The 22568-nt window shown below is 46.5% G+C and overlaps 1 protein-coding gene across 6 annotated transcripts in view; it reads right to left on the bottom strand.

Annotated features, from left to right (window-relative positions):
- The window catches only part of LOC121279052 (junctophilin-1-like), a 181194-nt gene that overhangs the window by 59110 nt on the left and 99516 nt on the right, over positions 1 to 22568 (bottom strand). The window contains exon 4 of one of the 6 annotated variants that reach the window (XM_041189879.1): positions 9028 to 9114. The exons of the other annotated variants lie outside the window; for them this stretch is intronic. Coding sequence (XP_041045813.1) covers positions 9098 to 9114 — 17 coding nt within the window. The 3' untranslated portion in view covers positions 9028 to 9097. Of the gene's footprint in view, positions 1 to 9027; positions 9115 to 22568 lie in introns of those variants that run through there. 6 annotated transcript variants of the gene reach the window in all.

The raw sequence follows: 22568 nt of genomic DNA, 5'->3' as shown, positions 1-22568 counted from the left end.
CATGAAGGTTTTAAGGGGCAGCATTGGCACAGTGTTAACACTTCTGCCTCTGAAACCAAACATCATGGGTGAGAGGCCAAAAACAGCCAAAGTACCTGTCAAGGCTGGCGATGCAGAGGTCCTTCTACTTCAGTTGTGTCAGCATCATAGCCTAAAATCCATATTTCATCAAGATTTGTATGGGCAGCGCTAGCTAAACCAGGCATGGCCTGCTGAAATGGTAGTTCTGGTGGTGTGGTTACAAGCTTTGGAACCTTGCCAGCAGGCCAACTTACAGCAGTGCGTTCAAGATTTTAGTCAGATAATGTGCCACAAATACAGATCCAAATTGTCAAAGGCCTGATGATGGTTGAGGCCCCTCCTTTGACTATGTGAAATTAAACCTCTAGATTGGAAAGCTATAAACATAAGCTTCATTTCAGGGCTTGATTTTATAATCCCTCACATTTGAAACACAAGAAAAATAAATGCAACTTTGGTGGTGCTGAGACAAAATAGGGGGTTAAATGATTAACGTTACATAAAATGAATTAAAACATATGTGATATGTGATTACTGAAACAGATCAAAAAGAATTTTTTTTTTAGATTATAATTTTTGATAAACCTTCAAATATTTGAAGATAGCTACAAAAAGATTGTTTAAAAATAATCAAGTTTGCGTCTCTCCAAAGGATTGATTCCAAGTACTGTACCACCCTAAATGTTGAGCTAAATTTTTCTGAAGCATTCCTCTTCACAGTTAATCATAACATTATCCTCAGAGGAAGATTCATGCTCCCAGTATCTTGTGAACAGCAGACAACAGACAGAATTGGCATGTTCAACGGCAGCGAACAAGGGAAAAAAATCTTACTACAACGTATTTAATTCATAATCAGATCAACCAGATAGACTGAGGCCAAGTGAACTGCTAACTGTTGCAGAATTCTCTTCTTTATTTCCTATTTTTGCCCCTATTTATATTCCCTCAAGTCCTTTTCCTCTTTCAGCCAGGATTTCAGGATGATCTGAGGTGGTGCCATTGCTCCTTTAGTGCTATGCTGTAATTAGTAAACAGAAGGTGCACTCCTGTTTAGACTAATCTCCTGAATTTTCCGTCTGTCCAAGGTACAGAAGTGTTCAGATACAATGGCCAATCCTTTGCTCTCACATTCCCAACGGGAAGCTGCTCTCACAGGGAGTGCATGATGTGCACTGTGGGCATACTGCCCATGATTTCCGACACATTACAAATAATAGGATATGCTGGATTCCTCTCCTTTTACTGATAGAAATTGGCTTCTAGACTTCATTAGCAAATCTCTCCTCCATGCTGCCTTTCTTTAAAGATAAACCAGGCATCAAAAAACAGTCCAGGTTTGAACTTGGCGTTCCACCAAGTTGTAAAACAAATATTTAATGAATATAGAAACATAGAAACTAGTTGCAGGAGTAGGCCATTCTGCCCTTCGAGCCTGCTCCACCATTCATTATAATCATGGCTGATCATCCAACTCAATAGCCTGCTCCCGCTTTCTCCCCATACCCTTTGATCCCTTTTGCCCCAAGAGCTATATCTAACTCCTTGAAAATATACAATGTTTTGGTTTCAACTACTTTCTGTGGTTACGAATTCCACAGGCTCACCACTCTCTGGGTGAAGAAATTTCTCCTCATCTCAGTCCTAAATGGTCTACCCCATATCCTCAGACTGTGACCCCTGGTTCTAGACTCCCCCACCATCGGGAACATCCTTCCTGCATCTACCCTGTCTAGTCCTGTTAGAATTTTATAGGTTTCTATAAGATCCCCCCTCATTCTTCTGAACTCCAGTGAATATAATCCTAACCGACTCAATCTCTCCTCATATATCAGTCCCGCCATCCCAGGAATCAGTTGGGTAAACCTTCGCTGCACTCCCTTTATAGCTAGTACATCCTTCCTCAGATAAGGAGACCAAAACTGCACACAATATTCCAGATGTGGTCTCACCAAGGCCCTGCACAATTGCAGCAAGACATCCCTGTTCCTGCAGTCGAATCCTATGGTTATGAAGGCCAACATACCATTTGCCTTCTTTACCACTTGCTGCACCTGCATACTTACCTTCAGCGACTGGTGTACAAGGACACCTAGGTCTCGTTGCACATTCCCCTCTCTCAATTTATAGCCATTCAGATAATAATCTGCCTTCCTATTTTTGCTACCAAAGTGGATAACCTCACACTTATCCACATTATACTGCATCTGCCATACATTTGTCCACTCACTCAGCTTGTCCAAATCACGCTGAAGCATCTCTGCATCCTCCTCACAGCTCCCCCTCCCACCCAGCTTTGTGTCATCTGCAAATTTGGAGATATTACATTTAATTCCCTCATCTAAATCATTAAAATATATATTGTGAATAACTGAGGTCCCAGCACCGATCCCTGCGGTACCCCACTAGTCACTGCCTGCCATTCGGAAAAAGACCCGTTTATTCCTACTCTTTGTTTCCTGTCTGCCAACCAGTTTTCTATCCATCTCAATACACTACCCCCAATTCCATGAGAACCTACATGACTGTACAGTAACTAATAATTTCAATTTTAGCTTTTTCAAAAAAAAGTATTCTCTTAAGTTTCATTAAAAGCTGCTCTTAAAACCAATTTTAACATTAAAAGCTAATACCCAGTTTTTTAAATAAGCTGTGCCAATCCTGCCATACAAAATCTCTTCACTCACTCTGCGTGGTACTTGAAAGCCTTTTAACCTACAACACACTTTCTCCTAGCAGCAGTAGTATTGCTCCTATGGTAGGGCAAGAAAAACTACACAAAGTTCATCTTAGCTCAAGGGTTTGATAAAAGCTGTCTAGCCTCAGTCCGTTTCAGCTGCATTGCCTGACGTCTATATTGTAATGTTAGTCTGCTAATCGGGACTGCAATATCTCTCTATAGGTAATGGATTGAAACATAAATCTACTTTAGTATGAAAAATGATCTCTTTTGATGGTTCGATAGCACAGCATTTTTTATGGTTAACTTTTAAATAAAATATTATATGTGGTATCATTAATTATTAGGTATGAAATTAATTATTGTTTGCTTATAAAATCAAAACACTTCAACGCAATTTATTGTGTAAGAAGTGCTTTGAGAGGGTACTGAGATAAATAAATGCAAATCATTTGGGCTTTATTATTAATTTTTTATGTTTCACTGATAACAGTCATCAAAAATACTTTTATCACTCATGAATTATAAGCTCATCCTCATCAGTCAAATATACATTATCTATTTATACAAACAGAATGGACATAAGTTGAGTGCAAGAGCAAAAGCAACAGATAAAGCCAGGATTGGAGGCTGAACTAGATGAGAGCGGTAGAAGTGGCAGCAGATTTTTAGCGTCTTCAGGAGAATTTTCTTGAACAGAAGGTTTACAGCCCAATGAAGAAGGGTGGATTGATGGATCTGGTTCTGGGAAATGAGATGGATCAAGTGGATCAAGTATCCATATGGGAACATTTAGGGAACAGTGACCATAGTATCACCAAGTTTAGATTAGCTGTGGAATAACCAAGTATAAAAATACTTAAAGAAGGGTCAATTTCAGTGGGCTGAGAACGGACCTGTCCTGAGTAAACTGGAATATAAGACTGCCAGGCGTAACCGTAATGGAACAAAGGATTCCCTTTAAAGAGGAGATTGTTCTGGTACAGTCAAGGTACATTCCAACAAGAAGGAAAGGGAAGGCAACCACAGACATCCGTTCTCTGGATGATGGAAGAGATAGAGAATGTGATGAAGCAGAAAAAGGATGTCAGGTTGATAATATAAGTGAGAATCAAATTGCTTATAGAAAGCTCCTAGGGCCACTGAGGAATGAAATAAAAGAGCTAAAGAGTATAAGAAGAGACTGGTAGCTAACATAAATAGTAAAAGGCTAATAAGAGGGGGTGGGGCCGATTAAGAAACAAAAAGAGGTTCAATACTTGAAGGCAGAGGGCCTGGCTGAGGTACTAAATGAGTACTTTGCATCAGTTTTTACCAAGGATAATGATATTGTAAAAGCCATAATAAAGGACAAGGTAACTGAGACAATAGATGGGCTAAAAATTGAAAAAGAGAAGGTACTAGAAAGTCAGGCTGTATATAAAGTTGATAAGTCACCAAGACCAGATGGGATTCATCCGAAGGTGCTGAAGGAAGTAAGGGCAAAAATTGAGGAGGCATTGGCCAGAATCTTCCAATGCTCCATAGACTGGGGTGGGGTGGTGGGGGGTGGAGAATGGTATTGTGGTGCCAGAGGACTGGAGAAGTGCAAATGTTACACCCATGTTAAAAAAGATAAGGCAAGCAACTAAGATAAGGACTGGAGAACAGCTAATGTGGTTCCGCTATTTAAGAAGGGTTGTAGAGATAAGGCAGGGAACTACAGGCCAGTGAGTCTTATGTCAGTGGTAGGGAAACTATTGGAGAAAATTCTGAAGGAGAGAATCTATCTCCACTTGGAGAGGCAAGGTTTGATCAGGGATAGTCAGCATGGCTGTGTCAGAGGGAGGTCAATCCTAACAAATTTGATTGAATTTTTTGAGGAGGTGACCAGGTGTGTAGATGAGGGTTGTGCAGTTGATGTAGTTTATACAGATTTCAGCAGAGCCTTTGACAAGGTCCCACATGGGAGACTTATAAAGAAGGCAAATGCACATGGGATACAGGGTGATTTGATGAGGTGAATTCAAAATTGGCTTAGTTGTAGGAGACAGACTGTGATGACAGGAGGATGCTTTAGTGACTGGAAGCCAGTGTCCAGTGGCATACCACAGGGAACTGTGCTGGGTCCCCTATTATTCGTCATTTATATAAACGACATAGATGACTATTTGGGAGTTGGATTAGTAAGTTTGCCGATGTCACAAAGATTGGCCAGATGGTTATCAGTGAGGTTGAGTGTCTTGGGCTACAGGAAGAAATAGACAGGATGGTCAAATGGGCAGATAAGTGGCAGATGGAATTTAACCTTGAAAAGTGTGAGGTGATACACTTTGGAAGGAATAATTTGACAAGTATTCAATGAATGACATGACACTAGGAAGTTCTGAGGAACAAAGGGACTTTGGCGTGTGTGTCCATAGATCTCTAAAGCATGTTAGTAGGGTGGTGAAAAAGGCATATGGGACACTTGCCTTTATCAATTGAGGCATAGATTACAGAAGTAGGGAAGTCATGTTGGAGTTGTATAGAGCCTTGAAGAGGCCACAGCTGGAGTATTGTGTGCAGTTCTGGTCGCCACATTATAGGAAGGATGTGATTGCACTGGAGGGGGTGCAGAGGAGATTCACCAGGATTGTTGCCTGGGATGAAACATTTAAGATATGAATAGAGGTTGGATAGACTTGGGTTGTTTTCGTTGGAGCAAAGAAGACTGAGGGGCAACCTGATCAAAGTGTGCAAGATTATGAGGGGCATGGACAGGGTGGATAGGGAGCAGCTGTTCCCCTTAGCTGAAGGGTCAGTCACGAGGGGACATAAGTTCAAGGTGAGGGGCAGAAGGTTTAGGGGGGTATATGAGGAAAAACTTTTTTACCCAGGTGGTGGTGACAGTCTGGAATGCGCTGCCTGGGAGGGTGGTGGAGGCAGGTCACCTTACCTCCTTTAAAAAGTACCAAGATGAGCACTTGGCATGTCATAACATTCAAGGCTATGGGCCAAATGCTGGTAAATAGGATTAGGTAGGTAGGTCAGGTATTTCTCACATGTTGGTGCAGACTTGATGGGCCAAAGGGCCTCTTTTGCACTGTGTGATTCTGTGAGCTACAGGTCAGTCAGTTTAGCCTCGGCAGTAGGAAAGCTTTTCAAAATGATAATCTGGGACAAAATTAACAGCCACTTAGACAAAAGTGGTTTAATTATGGAAAGCCAGGATTTGTTAAAAGCAAATCGTGTTTAACTTATTTGATTAAGTTTTTTTATTGAGATAGAAGGAGCTTGAGGAAGGCAATGAGGTTGCATAGATACGAAGTTGGCTGAGTGACAGGAAGCAGACAGTAATGTTGTTTTACGGTCTGGAGGAAGTTATACAGTGGTGTTCCCCTTGGGTCAGTGCTAGGACCACTGCTTTTCTTGATACATATTTATGATTTACATTTTAGGGCAGAATTTTTCGTCCTGCTGATGGGCATGCACCTCACCCGAATGGGAGTAAATAACACGCGATGATGTCAAGCGAGGGTCCCGAGGTCATCGCACACTTGCACGATATCTTGTTCGGCAGGCGCGCATGGGTGACATAGCAGCGCCCACCATTAATTAAGCGGCCACTTAAGGCCCTTAATAGTCCAATTGACTATGATTTTTCCTTGCCCATGCAAAACAGGTAGGCAGCCAGCCGATATTTTCACAAGCCTCATCCAAGGGTGGGATAAAAAGGGTCAGCAGCATTGCCAGTGTGAGTAGTGAGCAGTTTTGAAGATTGTTTGCAGCTGGTTGCTTATTGGTACTTGGCAGCTTCATCTCTGTTCAGGGCTTCATTTCAGGACTCATTGCTGCCTGCCAAGCCCCCGGAGGATTCAGACAGTGTGGACCCTTCCAGGTATCAGGCAGTCTTCCCTTACCCTGGTAATGGGGATTGTGGTCTCCACTGGAGACACCTCCTGAGGAGGAAGAGAGGAGCAAAATGGAGAGGAGGCCAGGTGTCCCAATGCAGTGTCCAGGGGAGAGGCTTGTATGAGGTGAAGCACAGGCATAAGGGGTGCAGGGACAGCAGGTAGTCCATGGTGGAAGGGCCACAGAAGACGCCACTATCCTGTTGCCAGGGTTTACATGCAGCGGTGCAGTTACCTCAATATGTCCAAGGTACAATGCTGAAGGAGGATCCGCCTCTTAAAGGAGACCGTGACCTCCATTTGTCAGATGATTGGGCCTGAGATCAGCTCCGACTGTGTGGGTGGAAACCTCATGCCAGTGGCTCTGAAGGTCACAGTGGCGCTCAACATCTATGCCTCCGGCTCTTTCCAGTGTTCAGTGGAGGATCTTTGTGGATTCTCCCAATCAGCTGTCCACAATTGCAGCAAACTGGTGACAAAAGCTCTGTTTAGGTGACTGGATTGATGGCTGCTGGGTGACAAGGGCTATCCTTTGAAGAGGTGGCTCATGACGCCTCTCCGTCACCCAAGAAAAAAGGCACAGCAGCATCATGCCTCCACAAAGGCGGTGGTAGAGGGAACCATAGGTCTTCTCAAGATGAGCTTCTGATGCCTGGACCATTCAGGGGGATGCACTACAATAGCCCCCAGAGCAGGTGTCACTAATCATAGTTGCATGCTGCACTCTCCACAATCTGGCATTGGTAAGGGCAGACCCACAGGAGGAAGGGGATCATAATGCAGCTGCACAGGCCACAGATGATGAGTCCAGTAGTGAGTCCAAAGATGAGCATGGTGTGGAGAACGTTGAGGGCGTGGAGCCAGACCTCGGTAACCTCCAGGGACACCTTGATCTAACGCTCCTTCAGCTAGTCTACCAAAGATCAGCATCAAATGCATCCCACGTGTCTGAAAGGAGCCTTTCCGTTGAACACAAAAAACATTCAGTGCCTGTGCAATAAAATTCAGAGACACCTACGTCCAGCATTACATACTGGCGTTCCCCACACCAATGAATTAAAAAGGTGAAGCATGCTCAGGCCATGACAACAAGAACAAAATTTATCTCATGTGGAAAACTCCAAACTATTTACATAGACTTCTCTGGTCTTCATTCCCAGAACAGTATAGAGAAAGTAAACATAAATTAACATAAATTCACCCATGATCTGTCTCTCTTGTGGTCACAGTGCCTTTAACTTGCATTTGTGAGTGCTACGCCTAGGTACTCCCCTCCCCCCTCGGTGGCACCAGCATTGGAGACAGCCTGCTGACTCTGCTGTCTGCTTGGCCTTGATGACCTTGGTGGGCTGGCCAATGGAGCTTGTGCTGACCCTGCCTGGGAGGGAGCAGCCAGTGGCATGGCTGGCATCTCCCCAGTCATTGCAGCCTCATCAGATGCCACGGTCACTGGCGGAGAGGCAGAGAAGCTGATTCCATCATCCGGAGCGCCCTGAGAAGAGCCCACAGAGACGACAGGCAGCTTGTGCACCTACGTGAGGTCGCTCTGGACCTCCCTGCACACCACTGATGTACGGGCACCTAGCTGGGATACTGGGTGCCTCATCCACCTGAGATCAGTGCCTGTGAGAGAGCATGCAGTTCTAAGTGCAACCCCAGAAACCTCCTCATTCAATCCTTGGAGCTGCTTCTCCATGAGAATTGCCACTCTCTCAATGGAGGAGGCAGTGCACTTGCCCACGACGAACAATGCAGTGCTCATGCTATGCTGCACTCCTCCATCACGGAAACCATGGCACGCAGACCGTCATGGATCTCCGCCAGATCCTCCTGCACATCTCGCTGGACATCCAGCATCTGCTGCCTAATGGACGACTCCAGAGGCTCATCATCAGCCTTCGACTGAGCATTGTCCTGGTCCCCAGCCGCCCTCCGACTGCTGGTGGCCTCGCCACTCTCTGCTTCGTCTGTACCTCAAGCGACTGTGAAGTGCCCTCATCAAAGTGCACCGAGATACTAGCCGCCTCTTTAATGCCCACCGAGGTGCTGGTATCTGCGCTAGTGCCTGCTTCCGAGAGTGGTGTGACACAGGTGAAAGTGACTTCTGGTGGTCCTCCGGTGTCAGGGGTGGCCCTTCGGGGTCTGCAGATCGGACGCCTGCTGGTGAACCTCAAAGGGAGAAAAAGGAAATGTTATTAGCTAAAGTCATCACACTGTCACTGCGCATGCCAAACACCCTGGTGAGACAATAGAGATCTGCATCATGGTGCCGTCGTCTTTCAATGATCAATGGGGACTCCAGGTTCAAGGCTCTCATCAATGAGGAAACTACACTACAATGGTTGCACAATCTGAAAGTCTCACCTTTGTGCACTGTGCTCTTACCTTCATCTGGCACCCCGCCTCTCCATGCCCGATTTCATGGGAACCGTGCTGGCTCTCCAGCTCTAGGGCTTCCTGCTCAAACCTAGTGAGCAGCAGCAGGTTGGGCAGGCCTCCGTCTATACGTAACCTCTTGGCTTGATTATGGCTCATCTTCTCCTGAAAGAACAGAGGAGCATTGATTAGTCCATTCTCTACCTCCAGCACCATTGCAGCCTGTCCAACTCCAGCTGAGGAACACCTCACAGGGCACATCCAAGTCGTGGCCCTCGAGCCATAAAGCACTCGTCCAAGCAGCCAGGGCTCACCCCCTTGGATAGCTCCAGTGTCATTGACAGTTGGCACTTAGGCTCTAGCACCCCTGAGGTCCAGGGGGTACAGCCACACCTTAACACTTCTGCACAGTGACACATGCCAACACGGGTACTCACCCTTCCTGAGTGTAGGAGGTCACTGAAGCACATTCTGCACTGCATCCATGTGCGCCACACCATATCATGACTGCTCACCAGGGCTGCCACTTCCTCCCATGCCCTCTTGGTGAGGTGCGGTGGCCTCCTCCTCACACCTCTGGGGACAATGGTGTCCCTACTGGCAGGCACTTCCTCCAGAAGGACAGTGAGGCACTCATCAGAAAAGCTGGGGGTCGAGTGCACACCCAACCTAGCATTTGTAGCCGCACTCAACTCCATCTTTACAATGGCAGACAGACGTCCTTCCCCGGTAGCCTTTTTGGGGCTGCCTGGGCCATTTTTAAACCGTGCACTGGGTCACCATTGGACCCAGTGGCCGACAGGCCCCTGCCAGGCCCTTCCTGGCCAGTGCAGAGCCGCATTTTAGTGTGCGGGCCTTAACTGGCCCGCCAGCGTGAAATCGTGGTCGGGGCCCGATCACGAGCGGCGGTTAGTTTTGCGGCTGTTCCTGGACCCACCCACCATGCCCGCCCAATGAGAGAAAAGTTCTGTCCTCGGGTATGCAGGATACAATTTTGAAATTTCCAGATCACACAAAACTTGGAAGTATTGTGAACTTTGAGGAGGATGGTGATAGGATTCAAGAGGATGTAGGCTGGTGGAATGGTCAGGCATGTAACAAATGAAATTACTGCAGAGACATTTAAGATTATTTGGTAGGAAGGAGGAGGGAAAACATTATACAATTCTAAAAGGAGGTGCAGGAATAGAGAGACCTTCTCTCCCATTTTCTTACTCAGTCTCCCTGCACCAGACACCCTCCATGGCTGAGAGGATCTGGTCCCAGGTTTCTGTTAACGGAACTAGTTTCAGAAGTTGGACTGCACTGGTCAGCCTTGTTGCTTCTAGCCATACAGTGTGAAAACTGCCCAGAACAAAATGGTGCAACAAAAAAATTAGAGTCCTTTTGTTGCACTGACTTACATTCGATATTGTTCAGTGAAATAAAAGTACAAAATATTGGCGTTCCAGGAAATAGAGCTTGAAATTCTGATATTTGTTTTGCTGCAAAAGTGGTTCTACTGTAGGGGATTGGAAGTTAGCTATGTCAAAAGTTACATCTGTTCTAAAATAACACGTTAAATTCCAGTAGAAATGGCTGCCGACAGAAGACTGGTCCACCACCTACACCACTGATTGTCTCCCTATTCAACTTTTCAGGCAAAAGCAATCTTGATTTTGACGGCCAGATTTCCCAACAAAAACAGCTGGAGGCCTCATTTATGTACACAAATCTGGGTCAAATGAAAGAGTTAAGACGTTGTCTCTTGACTCCATCTCTGATTTGGGGGGAAAAAAAATCTTACTGTATCTCACAGTTAACATTCATAAGATGTGTCATCAATACAAAACAATCAGTTTAAATAATTTGTAAGGTAATTTTGCAGCCATGATCTAATTGAATGGTGGAGCAGGTTCAAGGGGCCAAGTGACACACTCCTGCTCCTAATTCGTATCTTCATATGAAAGACTGCTTCTGGCAAGAAGCCTTGCTAAATGGGAATAAATGTAGGTTTCAGAATCAGTCCTGTATTGTTACAGAAGTATAACTGAATTTCCCTCCAGTAAGGCTGCACACCAGGAGCAGAGCTTCAGAGAAGTACCCTTTAGACGGTTTTTAATACTCTTTGAAGCAGTGATGTGTCCTATTTGCAGATTGTCTGCATTATAAAATCATAATTATGTTAATTTAGGAGAGAAGAGAGTCTACAAAGTAAAGTCCATTTCAAACAACAGAGGGAGGTTTGTGCAACACTTACTTTGAATCTACTACCTAGCTGTAACAATAAATAAGCAAAAAAGCTTTAGTTAAAGACAATGATCAGGTCATGAAAAGTAACTGTATTACATTTCAGGATCGATGGCAATTCTGGGTGAACTGGTGGATAAGATGTTCAAAAACCTGAAATCTTTAGTTACCTGTAAAAAGGCTTGCATTTACTTTGATCATACTTTTGCGTCTCTTTTCTATGTTACTTCCGAGATTCCTTCTTTTAAGTCAGTGAGCAGACTTTCTGCTCTGGGCCTAAGTCCATTGGTGGGAGCAGGCAGTTCGAGTGACTTCCTCTGGAAAGTAGGGAGGCGGAGGGGTGATCACAAATCGTGCGCTGCTCACCTGATTAATTATGCAACCGCATACGCAAAGGATTATGTTGCATCAGATGGCGGGGCGGGCAGGAAGTCTCATGCCCCACCATCATGTCCGGGCACCATATTTAAAAGGCACCTGGACAGCGGTGACTCAGCGCACCAGGGCTTCAGAGCACCTAGATGGCCCCAAAGAGCAGCATGCGCCGGCCTCACAGACCGGCGTGAATTTCCTCTGGCGGGGCAGAGGATATGCTACTGTGGAGGAGGGGGAACATTCTGGTCTGTTCCTGTTTTCAGTAACATTATCCATATGCACATCTGCTTCCCGACGACCTACAGCAGGAATGGAGGCCCACCATTATCCAGCCATGACAGCCAGGTCCGCAAGTTCCCGCCGTCATGAAACTGAATTTTCCCCTCCCGTCACATTCTCCACTCTGTCCACCACAAATTCTGGCCAGTGGTCTGGGTTTTAGCCTGGTGGCACATTTTTTGTGGGATAGGTGGGGCTGTGTTGAGATTGAGAAACCCGAAAGAACAATTTTCCCAAACAGTTTTTAACTTCGGGAAGCCTGTCAGGTCCTCGCACACATGCAGTCCAATTCACAGGCTGGAGATCTTGCGGGCGGAAAGTCTGATTTAAAAAGCTGCAGTCTACGAGGGCAGATAGGTACAGGGCGCAAACTGAGGGAGATTGTGGAAGGAGGAACCTGATCATGGGGTGAAGGGGTTTACTGGATAGCTTGGAAATATTCCAGCTCCTCCGAACTCATAGGTGGAGCTTTAAAGGCAGTTACCCTTTGAATTTAGCCCTTCTTGCCTCCTTCCATCTGCCCGTTTTCCTGTGGCCTAAGGAACATGGCAGCAGAATCCAAAAATAGATTGATTGTTGAAATGAAGACAAGCAGCCTCATTGTAATGTTTAAATAACCAACCCATTCCCTCTGAGCAAACTGGCTACCACTACTTGTCCTTCCTCTGTTCAAACCCGAAGTAGGTGGGTTCAAGGAGTGTTGGGTCCCTCTTTCAGATTTTTGCACTTTAACCTCTGACACAACCCCAATCCACTCATTTTTAGGAGTTAAGGTTCAGCCCAGTATTGCACTTTCAATCTACAGATTCATCTCTCCCATCCCCAAGCATACTGCACATGAATCTTGTGATCAAGATACGGGGTCAGGAATCAAGACTTTGCAATTTGGATGAACAATCTCTTGGCCCTTTCAGCCTTAACAAATACTTCCGGCTCAGGTATACAGTACAGTTAAATATAGAGTAAAATTCTCCCCTACTCTGAATGGGTTTCAGTCACAAAATTCAGAAGAACTGCATCAGTGTGACATTTTTCCAATTGCCGTAATAGCCCAAAGCTGAAAGTTAAATAAGAGGCTGCTTTGTGCCTTCAACCTATGTCCACCGGTAAACGAACGGAGACTGCCCAAATTCATTTCAGATAAAGGTGCTTACAAACTTGAGAAGCTGGGCTGGATTTCAGCACAAACCCCAGAGTTGAAAAGCTAATGGGCAGAAATTTTTGCTAAGTGAATGAGCCAGCACGTGCTCGACCCGCTTGAGCGTGATAGTTCAGTCGGTGGGCACATGCCAGAGCTGGTGGTGCGCCTGCTGACAATTAAAAGGCCTGTTAAGGCCATTAAGTAGTCAATTAACTTAAAGTTTTTGCTGCCCATCCAACCAAACAGTTGGTGAGCAGGGGCAAAGGCCAAGCGGTCTTTGCAATTTTTTGGAAACCTCATCCACGGGTGGGATGAGGTTTCCAAAATCAAATAATGATAAAATAAAAGTTTTAAAATTGAATTCTTAACATGTCCCTGCTCATGTGACAGAATCACAAGGGGACATGTTATATAACATTTTTATTTTCTTCATTTTCTTTCTTTAAACAGTGCTTCATCTCTCTGAGGCAGCTCCGTGCCTCAGGGAGATTATGAAGTGCTCACTCGAGCACACTCGCGAAGTTCATGCCACTTGTGTTTCATGCTGGGCGAGCCTTAATTGGCCCACCAGCGTGAAATCGTGGTCCAGTCCCGCCCGCCCCCGCCCACCAAGGGCAAAATTCTGCCTGATGTCTAACCCACAGATGCACTCAGTCCCCTTAATGATAATTGCTGTATGTTATATACTGGAAAGCTTTTTTTTTTACTATGGTCACTGCATAAACATACTACATGATGTGATTTCGAGTGCTGGAGATTAGGGAAGTGTCAGGTTTAATTCTGAATCTGCACAGAGTTATCCAATCCCAATGAGGTGATGGTGGAGTTCTAAAGTTGGTTCCAGGTTAGGAAGAGGGAAGAAAGCCAAAGGGTTAATTTTTGGGCCTCACTGAAGTTGAGAATGGAGGTGGATGGGGTCCGAAAATACTGGTTTCCTGATCTGTTCCCAGTGGCAATCATTTTGGGGATGGAGGAGGGGGCGGGGTGGTTTGGAGCCCAGCAGGGCTGCACACTCCCATGAGTTGAGTAGCCAATTAGGCTCAAAAAGAACCTTGTTAAGGGCTGTTAAAGGATGACTGGGATTTTCCTGTCAGCCTCCAGTTTCCCAAACAACATGGGGCGGTGGAAGAGTGGTCAGTGGCAGGCCAGGGGGCCTGGCTGCTGGTGTAATCAAAGGCTGCCCTAAAGAAGGACTGCACTCCCCATCCACCTCCAGGGTGGTGGCCTGACTGCTTTTTCTGTTTTTTATTTGAATTTTTAAACATGTTGGTGTGTGGGTGCCTCCATGCAGAAGCATCCTCGCAGTTACTTACCATCCATTGCGAGCTGCTACTCCTCTCAAGCTTGTAAGCCTCTGATTGGCCCTCCAGCTTTGAGACACCAGCCGCTACCTTTAATTGGACAGGGAACCTGCGCCCCAGTTAAAATCCCAAAGAGTGACCGTTTCCTGCTAGGCCAGGTTCAGGACCTGGGAGCAGTCCTGGCTCCTATCTCCTGTGCCAGAAGTGAAAATTCCAATCACTATCAAGTGAACATTGTTCAAGAGTGAACAAGGACTTCGTTTCAATTCCCTTGCAGTTAAATAGCTTTCTGACATCCAGGAGTCAATTATAACCCCACCCTTGCCTTCTGAGAATATGCCTGGGATGGGCCAATATCATCTGAGTCTAGCCACCAGCCCAAGCCCACACCTTTCCTACTGGCAGCTTTTTATTTTCACTGACTAAGTAGTCAGCAGAGGTTCCCATTGCAAACAAGCAGGGGCCTAAGTTACATTGGCCAGAATTTTTACCTTGATGGGCAGGCGGGCCCCACCAGCTCGGCGGCAGAGGGGCAGCGGAACTCCACCGCCGAAATGGGGCCCGCCGCTATGCGCTTCCTGTGCGGGGGGGTGGGGGGGTGGAAGAAGAGAGAATCCCCAGCTGTCAAAGTGCACTCTTTCGTGCATGCGTGCGAAAAAGCGCACTGCTCCCTGAGACTAAGTCCTGTCTCAGGGAGATTACTGACAGTTTAAAAATCTTCAAAATAGAAGAATATTAAAATTATCACATGAGATGGGACATGTTAATAAGAAGCACATAAACTTTATTGAAGTTTTTAAAAACGGACATGAAACTTCATCCTGCCAGTGGATGAGGTTTCACGTATTATCAGAAGCCCGCTGGGGCTCCTGGCCTGCCCGCCAGCCTTAAGTTTGGACAGGAAGGGCATTTAACAAGCTTAATTATCCTGTCAATGGCCTTAATTGGCCATTGACAGGTCGGCAGGCAGACAGCTGATTTCGCTGTCTGCCCGCCTTCCTCAATATTTAAATGGACCGTGATGACGTCAGCGGTTCCTCCCGATGTCATCCCGCGTCATTTTCCCGTTGGCAAGCGGGCCCTGCCCACAAATCATCGACGGGAAAATTCTGCCCATTGTAAAGTCGCAGCCTGATGAACTCATTAGTGTCACAGCAGCATTTTAACTTCCACATTTGCAAGACCCACATATGGGTCAACTCGTATGTCGCAACCATAGTGGAAGCCCATAGAGTGCCCTGAAAGCGCACTGATAAAATTATTTTCGATGGAATCCTTGTGGGCCAGGAAGAGTACTCCCCCACGTACACAAAGGTGCTTTACATTTTCCCTGCCCCGGGGTTCTCTTCTGCCTTTCAAAAACTCCCATTCCCATTCCAACTGCTGTCCTTCCCAATCACCCTCCTTCTTCACTCACATTGTCAGGGATCATTTCCATGGGCCTTCAGTGGTGGCCCAATCCTATGTGACTTTCTGTCCTTGCCCACTGGTGATGACATCATTCCCAATGTCTTTAGGCAGGAGTTAGTTTTGGGGTGTTCACGAGGCCCAAGGGTTCAAATCCTCCAAGCCTCATACTCTGGGCGGCTAGCTGGATTGTCATAAAAACAAAAAAACTGCGCATGCTGGAAATCCAAAACAAAAACAAAAACAGAATTACCTGGAAAAACTCAGCAGGTCTGGCAGCATCGGCGGAGAAGAAAAGAGTTGACGTTTCGAGTCCTCATGACTCTTCGACAGAACTTGAGTACGAGTCCAAGAAAGAGTTGAAATATAAGCTGGTTTAAGGTGTGTGTGGGGGGGGCGGAGAGAGAGAGAGAGAGAGAGAGGTGGAGTGGGGGTGTGGTTGTAGGGACAAACAAGCAGTGATAGAAGCAGATCATCAAAAGATGTCAACAACAACAATACAAAGGAACACATAGGTGTTAAAGTTAAAGTTGGTGATATTATCTAAACGAATGTGCTAATTAAGAATGGATGGTAGGGCACTCAAGGTATAGCTCTAGTGGGGGTGGGGAGAACATAAAAGATGTAAAAAAAGAAATAAATAAAATAAATAAATAAATAATTTTTTTTCTTTTTCTCTTTTTATAATGGAAATAGGTGGGAAAAGGAAAATCTATATAATTTATTGGAAAAAAAAGAAAAGGAAGGGGGAAACAGAAAGAGGGTGGGGAGGAGGAGGGAGCTCACGACCTAAAGTTGTTGAATTCAATATTCAGTCCGGATGGCTGTAAAGTGCCTAGTCGGAAGATGAGGTGTTGTTCCTCCAGTTTGCGTTGGGCTTCACTGGAACAATGCAGCAAGCCAAGGACAGACATGTGGGCAAGAGAGCAGGGTGGAGTGTTAAAATGGCAAGCGACAGGGAGGTTTGGGTCATTCTTGCGGACAGACCGCAGGTGTTCTGCAAAGCGGTCGCCCAGTTTACGTTTGGTCTCTCCAATGTAGAGGAGACCACATTGGGAGCAACGAATGCAGTAGACTAAGTTGGGGGAAATGCAAGTGAAATGCTGCTTCACTTGAAAGGAGTGTTTGGGTCCTTGGACGGTGAGGAGAGAGGAAGTGAAGGGGCAGGTATTGCATCTTTTGCGTGGGCATGGGGTGGTGCCATAGGAGGGGGTTGAGGAGTAGGGGGTGATGGAGGAGTGGACCAGGGTGTCCCGGAGGGAGCGATCCCTACAGAATGCCGATAGGGGGGGTGAAGGGAAGATGTGTTTGGTGGTGGCATCATGCTGGAGTTGGCGGAAATGGCGGAGGATGATCCTTTGAATGCGGAGGCTGGTGGGGTGATAAGTGAGGACAAAGGGGACGCTATCATGTTTTTGGGAGGGAGAAGGCATGAGGGCGGATGCGCGGGAGATGGGCCGGACACGGTTGAGGGCCCTGTCAACGACCGTGGGTGGAAAACCTCGGTTAAGGAAGAAGGAGGACATGTCAGAGGAACTGTTTTTGAAGGTAGCATCATCGGAACAGATGCGACGGAGGCGAAGGAACTGAGAGAATGGGATGGAGTCCTTACAGGAAACGGGGTGTGAGGAGCTGTAGTCGAGATAGCTGTGGGAGTCGGTGGGTTTGTAATGGATATTGGTGGACAGTCTATCACCAGAGATTGAGACAGAGAGGTCAAGGAAGGGAAAGGAAGTGTCAGAGATGGACCACGTGAAAATGATGGAGGGGTGGAGATTGGAAGCAAAATTAATAAATTTTTCCAAGTCCCGACGAGAGCATGAAGCAGCACCGAAGTAATCATCGATGTACCGGAGAAAGAGTTGTGGAAGGGGGTCGGAGTAGGACTGGAACAAGGAATGTTCCACATACCCCATAAAGAGACAGGTATAGCTGGGGCCCATGCGGGTACCTATAGCCACACCTTTTATTTGGAGGAAGTGAGAGGAGTTGAAGGAGAAATTGTTCAGCGTGAGAACAAGTTCAGCCAGACGGAGGAGAGTAGTGGTGGATGGGGATTGTTCGGGCCTGTGTTCGAGGAAGAAGCTAAGGGCCCTCAGACCATCCTGGTGGGGGATGGAGGTGTAGAGGGATTGGACGTCCATGGTGAAGAGGAAGCGGTTGGGGCCAGGGAACTGGAAATTGTTGATGTGACGTAAGGTGTCAGAGGAATCACGGATGTAGGTGGGAAGGGACTGGACAAGGGGAGAGAGAAGGGAGTCAAGATAACGAGAAATGAGTTCTGTGGGGCAGGAGCAAGCTGACAGGATCGGTCTACCGGGGCAGTTCTGTTTGTGGATTTTGGGTAGGAGATAGAAGCGGGCCGTCCGAGGTTGGGCGACTATCAGGTTGGAAGCTGTGGGAGGGAGATCCCCAGAGGAGATGAGGTCAGTGACAGTCCTGGAAACAATGGCTTGATGTTCAGTGGTGGGGTCATGGTCCAGGGAGAGGTAGGAGGAAGTGTCTGCGAGTTGACGCTCAGCCTCCGCGAGGTAGAGGTCAGTGCGCCAGACAACAGCACCACCCTTGTCAGCGGGTTTGATGACAATGTCAGGGTTGGACCTGAGAGAATGGAGTGCAGTAAGTTCAGAGAGAGACAGGTTAGAATGGGTGAGAGGAGCAGAGAAATTGAGACCACTAATGTCGCGCCGACAGTTCTCAATGAAAAGATCAAGAGAAGGTGAGAATCCAGAGGGAGGGGTCCAGGTGGAGGGAGAATATTGGAAATGGGTAAAAGGATCCGTTGAACTGGGAGAGGACTCCTGCCCAAAGAAGTGAGCCTGGAGACGAAGACGGCGGAAGAAGAGTTCAGCATCATGCCGAGCCCGAAATTCATTGAGGTGAGGGCGTAAGGGTATGAAACTAAGTCCTTTGCTGAGCACTGAACGTTCAGCATCGGAGAGGGGAAGGTCAGGGGGTATTGTGAATACACGGCTGGGGCTGGGGTTGGAAGATGGGGTGGGGACGGAGGGACAGGCAGGGGTGGAGGGTCCTAGATGGGTGTTGGTGTCGATGAGTTGTTGGAGCTTGCGGTCCTTAGCACTTGAGAGAAAGAGAAAAAGTTTCTTGTTGAGGCGTCGGATGAGCCGAAGAATAAAATGAAACTGGGGGCACGCGCAGCTTTGAAAAAGGGTACGGCGGTGCTGCTGGAGGGAGAGGTCGAGTGTGTTCATATGGCGGCGCATGGCACTGAGTGTGGATTTCAGAATGTGACGGGAACAGCAGTCCGAGAAACGTTTTATGTCCCGGAGATACCTGTAATCCTGGGTGGGGGCCCCACAGAACTCATTTCTCGTTATCTTGACTCCCTTCTCTCTCCCCTTGTCCAGTCCCTTCCCACCTACATCCGTGATTCCTCTGACGCCTTACGTCACATCAACAATTTCCAGTTCCCTGGCCCCAACCGCTTCCTCTTCACCATGGGCGTCCAATCCCTCTACACCTCCATCCCCCACCAGGATGGTCTGAGGGCCCTTAGCTTCTTCCTCGAACAGAGGCCCGAACAATCCCCATCCACCACTACTTTCCTCCGTCTGGCTGAACTTGTTCTCACGCTGAACAATTTCTCCTTCAACTCCTCTCACTTCCTCCAAATAAAAGGTGTGGCTATGGGAACCCACATGGGCCCCAGCTATGCCTGTCTCTTTATGGGGTATGTGGAACATTCCTTGTTCCAGTCCTACTCCGGCCCCCTTCCACAACTCTTTCTCCGGTACATCGATGATTACTTCGGTGCTGCTTCGTGCTCTCGTCGGGACTTGGAAAAATTTATTAATTTTGCTTCCAATCTCCACCCCTCCATCATTTTCACGTGGTCCATCTCTGACACTTCTCTTCACTTCCTTGACCTCTCTGTCTCAATCTCTGGTGATAGACTGTCCACCAATATCCATTACAAACCCACCGACTCCCACAGCTATCTCGACTACAGCTCCTCACACCCCGTTTCCTGTAAGGACTCCATCCCATTCTCTCAGTTCCTTCGCCTCCGTCGCATCTGTTCCGATGATGCTACCTTCAAAAACAGTTCCTCTGACATGTCCTCCTTCTTCCTTAACCGAGGTTTTCCACCCACGGTCGTTGACAGGGTCCTCAACCGTGTCCGGCCCATCTCCCGCGCATCCGCCCTCATGCCTTCTCCTCCCTCCCAGAAACATGATAGGGTCCCCCTTGTCCTCACTTATCACCCCACCAGCCTCCGCATTCAAAGGATCATCCTCTGCCATTTCCGCCAACTCCAGCATGATGCCACCACCTAACACACATCTTCCCTTCATCCCCCATCAGCATTCCGTAGGGATCGCTCCCTCCGGGACACCCTGGTCCACTCCTCCATCACCCCCTACTCCTCAACCCCCTCCTATGGCATCACCCATGCCCACGCAAAAGATGCAATACCTGCCCCTTCACTTCCTCTCTCCTCACCGTCCAAGGACCTAAACACTCCTTTCAAGTGAAGCAGCATTTCACTTGCATTTTCCCCAACTTAGTCTACTGCTTTCGTTGCTCCCAATGTGGTCTCCTCTACATTGGAGAGACCAAACGTAAACTGGGCGACCGCTTTGCAGAACACCTGTGGTCTGTCCGCAAGAATGACCCAAACCTCCCTGTCGCTTGCCATTTTAACACTCCACCCTGCTCTCTTGCCCACATGTCTGTCCTTGGCTTGCTGCATTGTTCCAGTGAAGCCCAACGCAAACTGGAGGAACAACACCTCATCTTCTGACTAGGCACTTTACAGCCATCCGGACTGAATATTGAATTCAACAACTTTAGGTCGTAAGCTCCCTCCCCCTCCCCACCCCCTTTCTGCTTCCCCCTTCCTTTTCTTTTTTTCCAATAAATTATATAGATTTTCTTTTTCCCACCTATTTCCATTATAAAAAGAGAAAAAGAAAAAAAAAATTATTTATTTATTTTTACATCTTTTATGCTCTCCCCACCCCCACTAGAGCTATACCTTGAGTGCCCTACCATCCATTCTTAATTAGCACATTCGTTTAGATAATATCACCAACTTTAACTTTAACACCTATGTGTTCTTTTGTATTATTGTCGTTGACATCTTTTGATGATCTGCTTCTATCACTGCTTGTTTGTCCCTACAACCACACCCCCACTCCACCTCTCTCTCTCTCTCTCTCTCCGCCCCCCCACATACACACCTTAAACCAGCTTATATTTCAATTCTTTCTTGGACTCGAACTCAAGTTCTGTCGAAGAGTCATGAGGACTCGAAACGTCAACTCTTTTCTTCTCCGCCGATGCTGCCAGACCTGCTGAGTTTTTCCAGGTAATTCTGTTTTTGTTTTAGCTGGACTGTCAGTTGCTTTGGCACCTGCACCCCTGGTTGCAACCCCCAAGTTAAAACAGATCTCTCAGTATCTAGATCCACATAATCAAAAGTAACCACTTGGTTCAAATATGGTGGCATTTCAGACAGCTGTGAATTCTTTTTTTCATTCATCTATGGGATGTGGGCATTAAAAACAAAAAAACTGCGGATGCTGGAAAGCCAAAACAAAAACAGAATTACCTGGAAAAACTCAGTAGGTCTGGCAGCATCGATGGAGAAGAAAAGAGTTGACGTTTCGAGTCCTCATGACCCTTCGACAGAACTTGGGGCGTTGATGTGGGCGTTGTTGGCTAGGCCAGAATTTAGTACCCATCCCCCAACTGCCATCGAGAAGGTGATAGTGAGCTGCCTTCTTGAGCTGCTGCAGTCCTTGTGTTTTTTAAAAATTCTTTCACAAGATACAAACATCGCTGGCTTGGCCAGCATTTGTTGCCCATCCCCAATTGCCCTTGAGAAGGTGGTGGTGATGGCACTTCCATAGTGCTGTTAGGTAGGCAATTCCAGGATTTTGACCCAGTGATGGTGCAAGAATGCTGATGCAGTTTCAAGTCAGGATGCTGTGTGATTGGAGGGGAACCTGCAGGTGGTGGTGATGTTCCCATGCACCTGCTGCCTTTGTTCTTCCAGGTGACAGGAGTCATATAACATCCCCCCCAGCATAGGTCAATACCTTCAGGAGAGGAGACATAACAGAAATACATTGGGGAAAAGGTCCTTTGATGGAATTTCCCATGAATTTTCATGTATTACAAAGTGCATTTTCCTTACTGTCTTTTAAAAGATATTTTCATGTAATATATGCCAGCATATAATACACACTTGGGTTTGGGTTCACCTTCCAGTGGGCATGCTGCACATGAAAATAATCAAAGTACTATAAAAATAAGAATGTTTTCACAGTTAATTTCATAAAGCACACATAGCAGCCAGAGGGTAAAAAAATCCTCATGCATGAAGTTCAGAAGCTGTATGTTTTTTCCTTGGATTTCTGACAAGAATTTGCAGCCTAATAATTTGTATGCATGGAGTGCAGTTATCGACATATATGTTTTTCAGAGGGCTGCATATGCAATAGTCTAATGGTGTTCAGGAACATAAAAAAGGTCAGAAAAATAAACTCCTCCCTAACTGCCCAGCAAACCTAGTCAATGTAGGCAATAATGAGGAATATAAGACCTAAGCCAGTTTTAGGTAGAAAATTCAGCAGGAAAACAGATGGTGAAAGAAAATCTAAAAACCAAAAGCTCATTAGGAGACACAATTCAGGAGCAGTGGTCATTGAAGTACAGAGAAAATAATGTTATTTGATCATAAAGTGCATGCCTACAAATAAGTTGAAAGCTTGTTAATCAAAGGGTTCACAGCACTTCATAAATCATAATAGTAATGCAACATTTATAACCATTCTGTAAAAACCACAGTTAGGTTAAACTTGAAACTGATTCCCAACTTTTCTTGTGTACTATAGAGTTTGTGTATTATAGAGTTTAGT

The sequence above is a fragment of the Carcharodon carcharias genome, chromosome 6 (genome assembly GCF_017639515.1).
Source record: "Carcharodon carcharias isolate sCarCar2 chromosome 6, sCarCar2.pri, whole genome shotgun sequence".
NCBI lineage: Eukaryota > Metazoa > Chordata > Chondrichthyes > Lamniformes > Lamnidae > Carcharodon > Carcharodon carcharias.
Note: the sequence above shows the minus strand (reverse complement) of the source record. Positions and strands in the feature narration are given on the sequence as shown.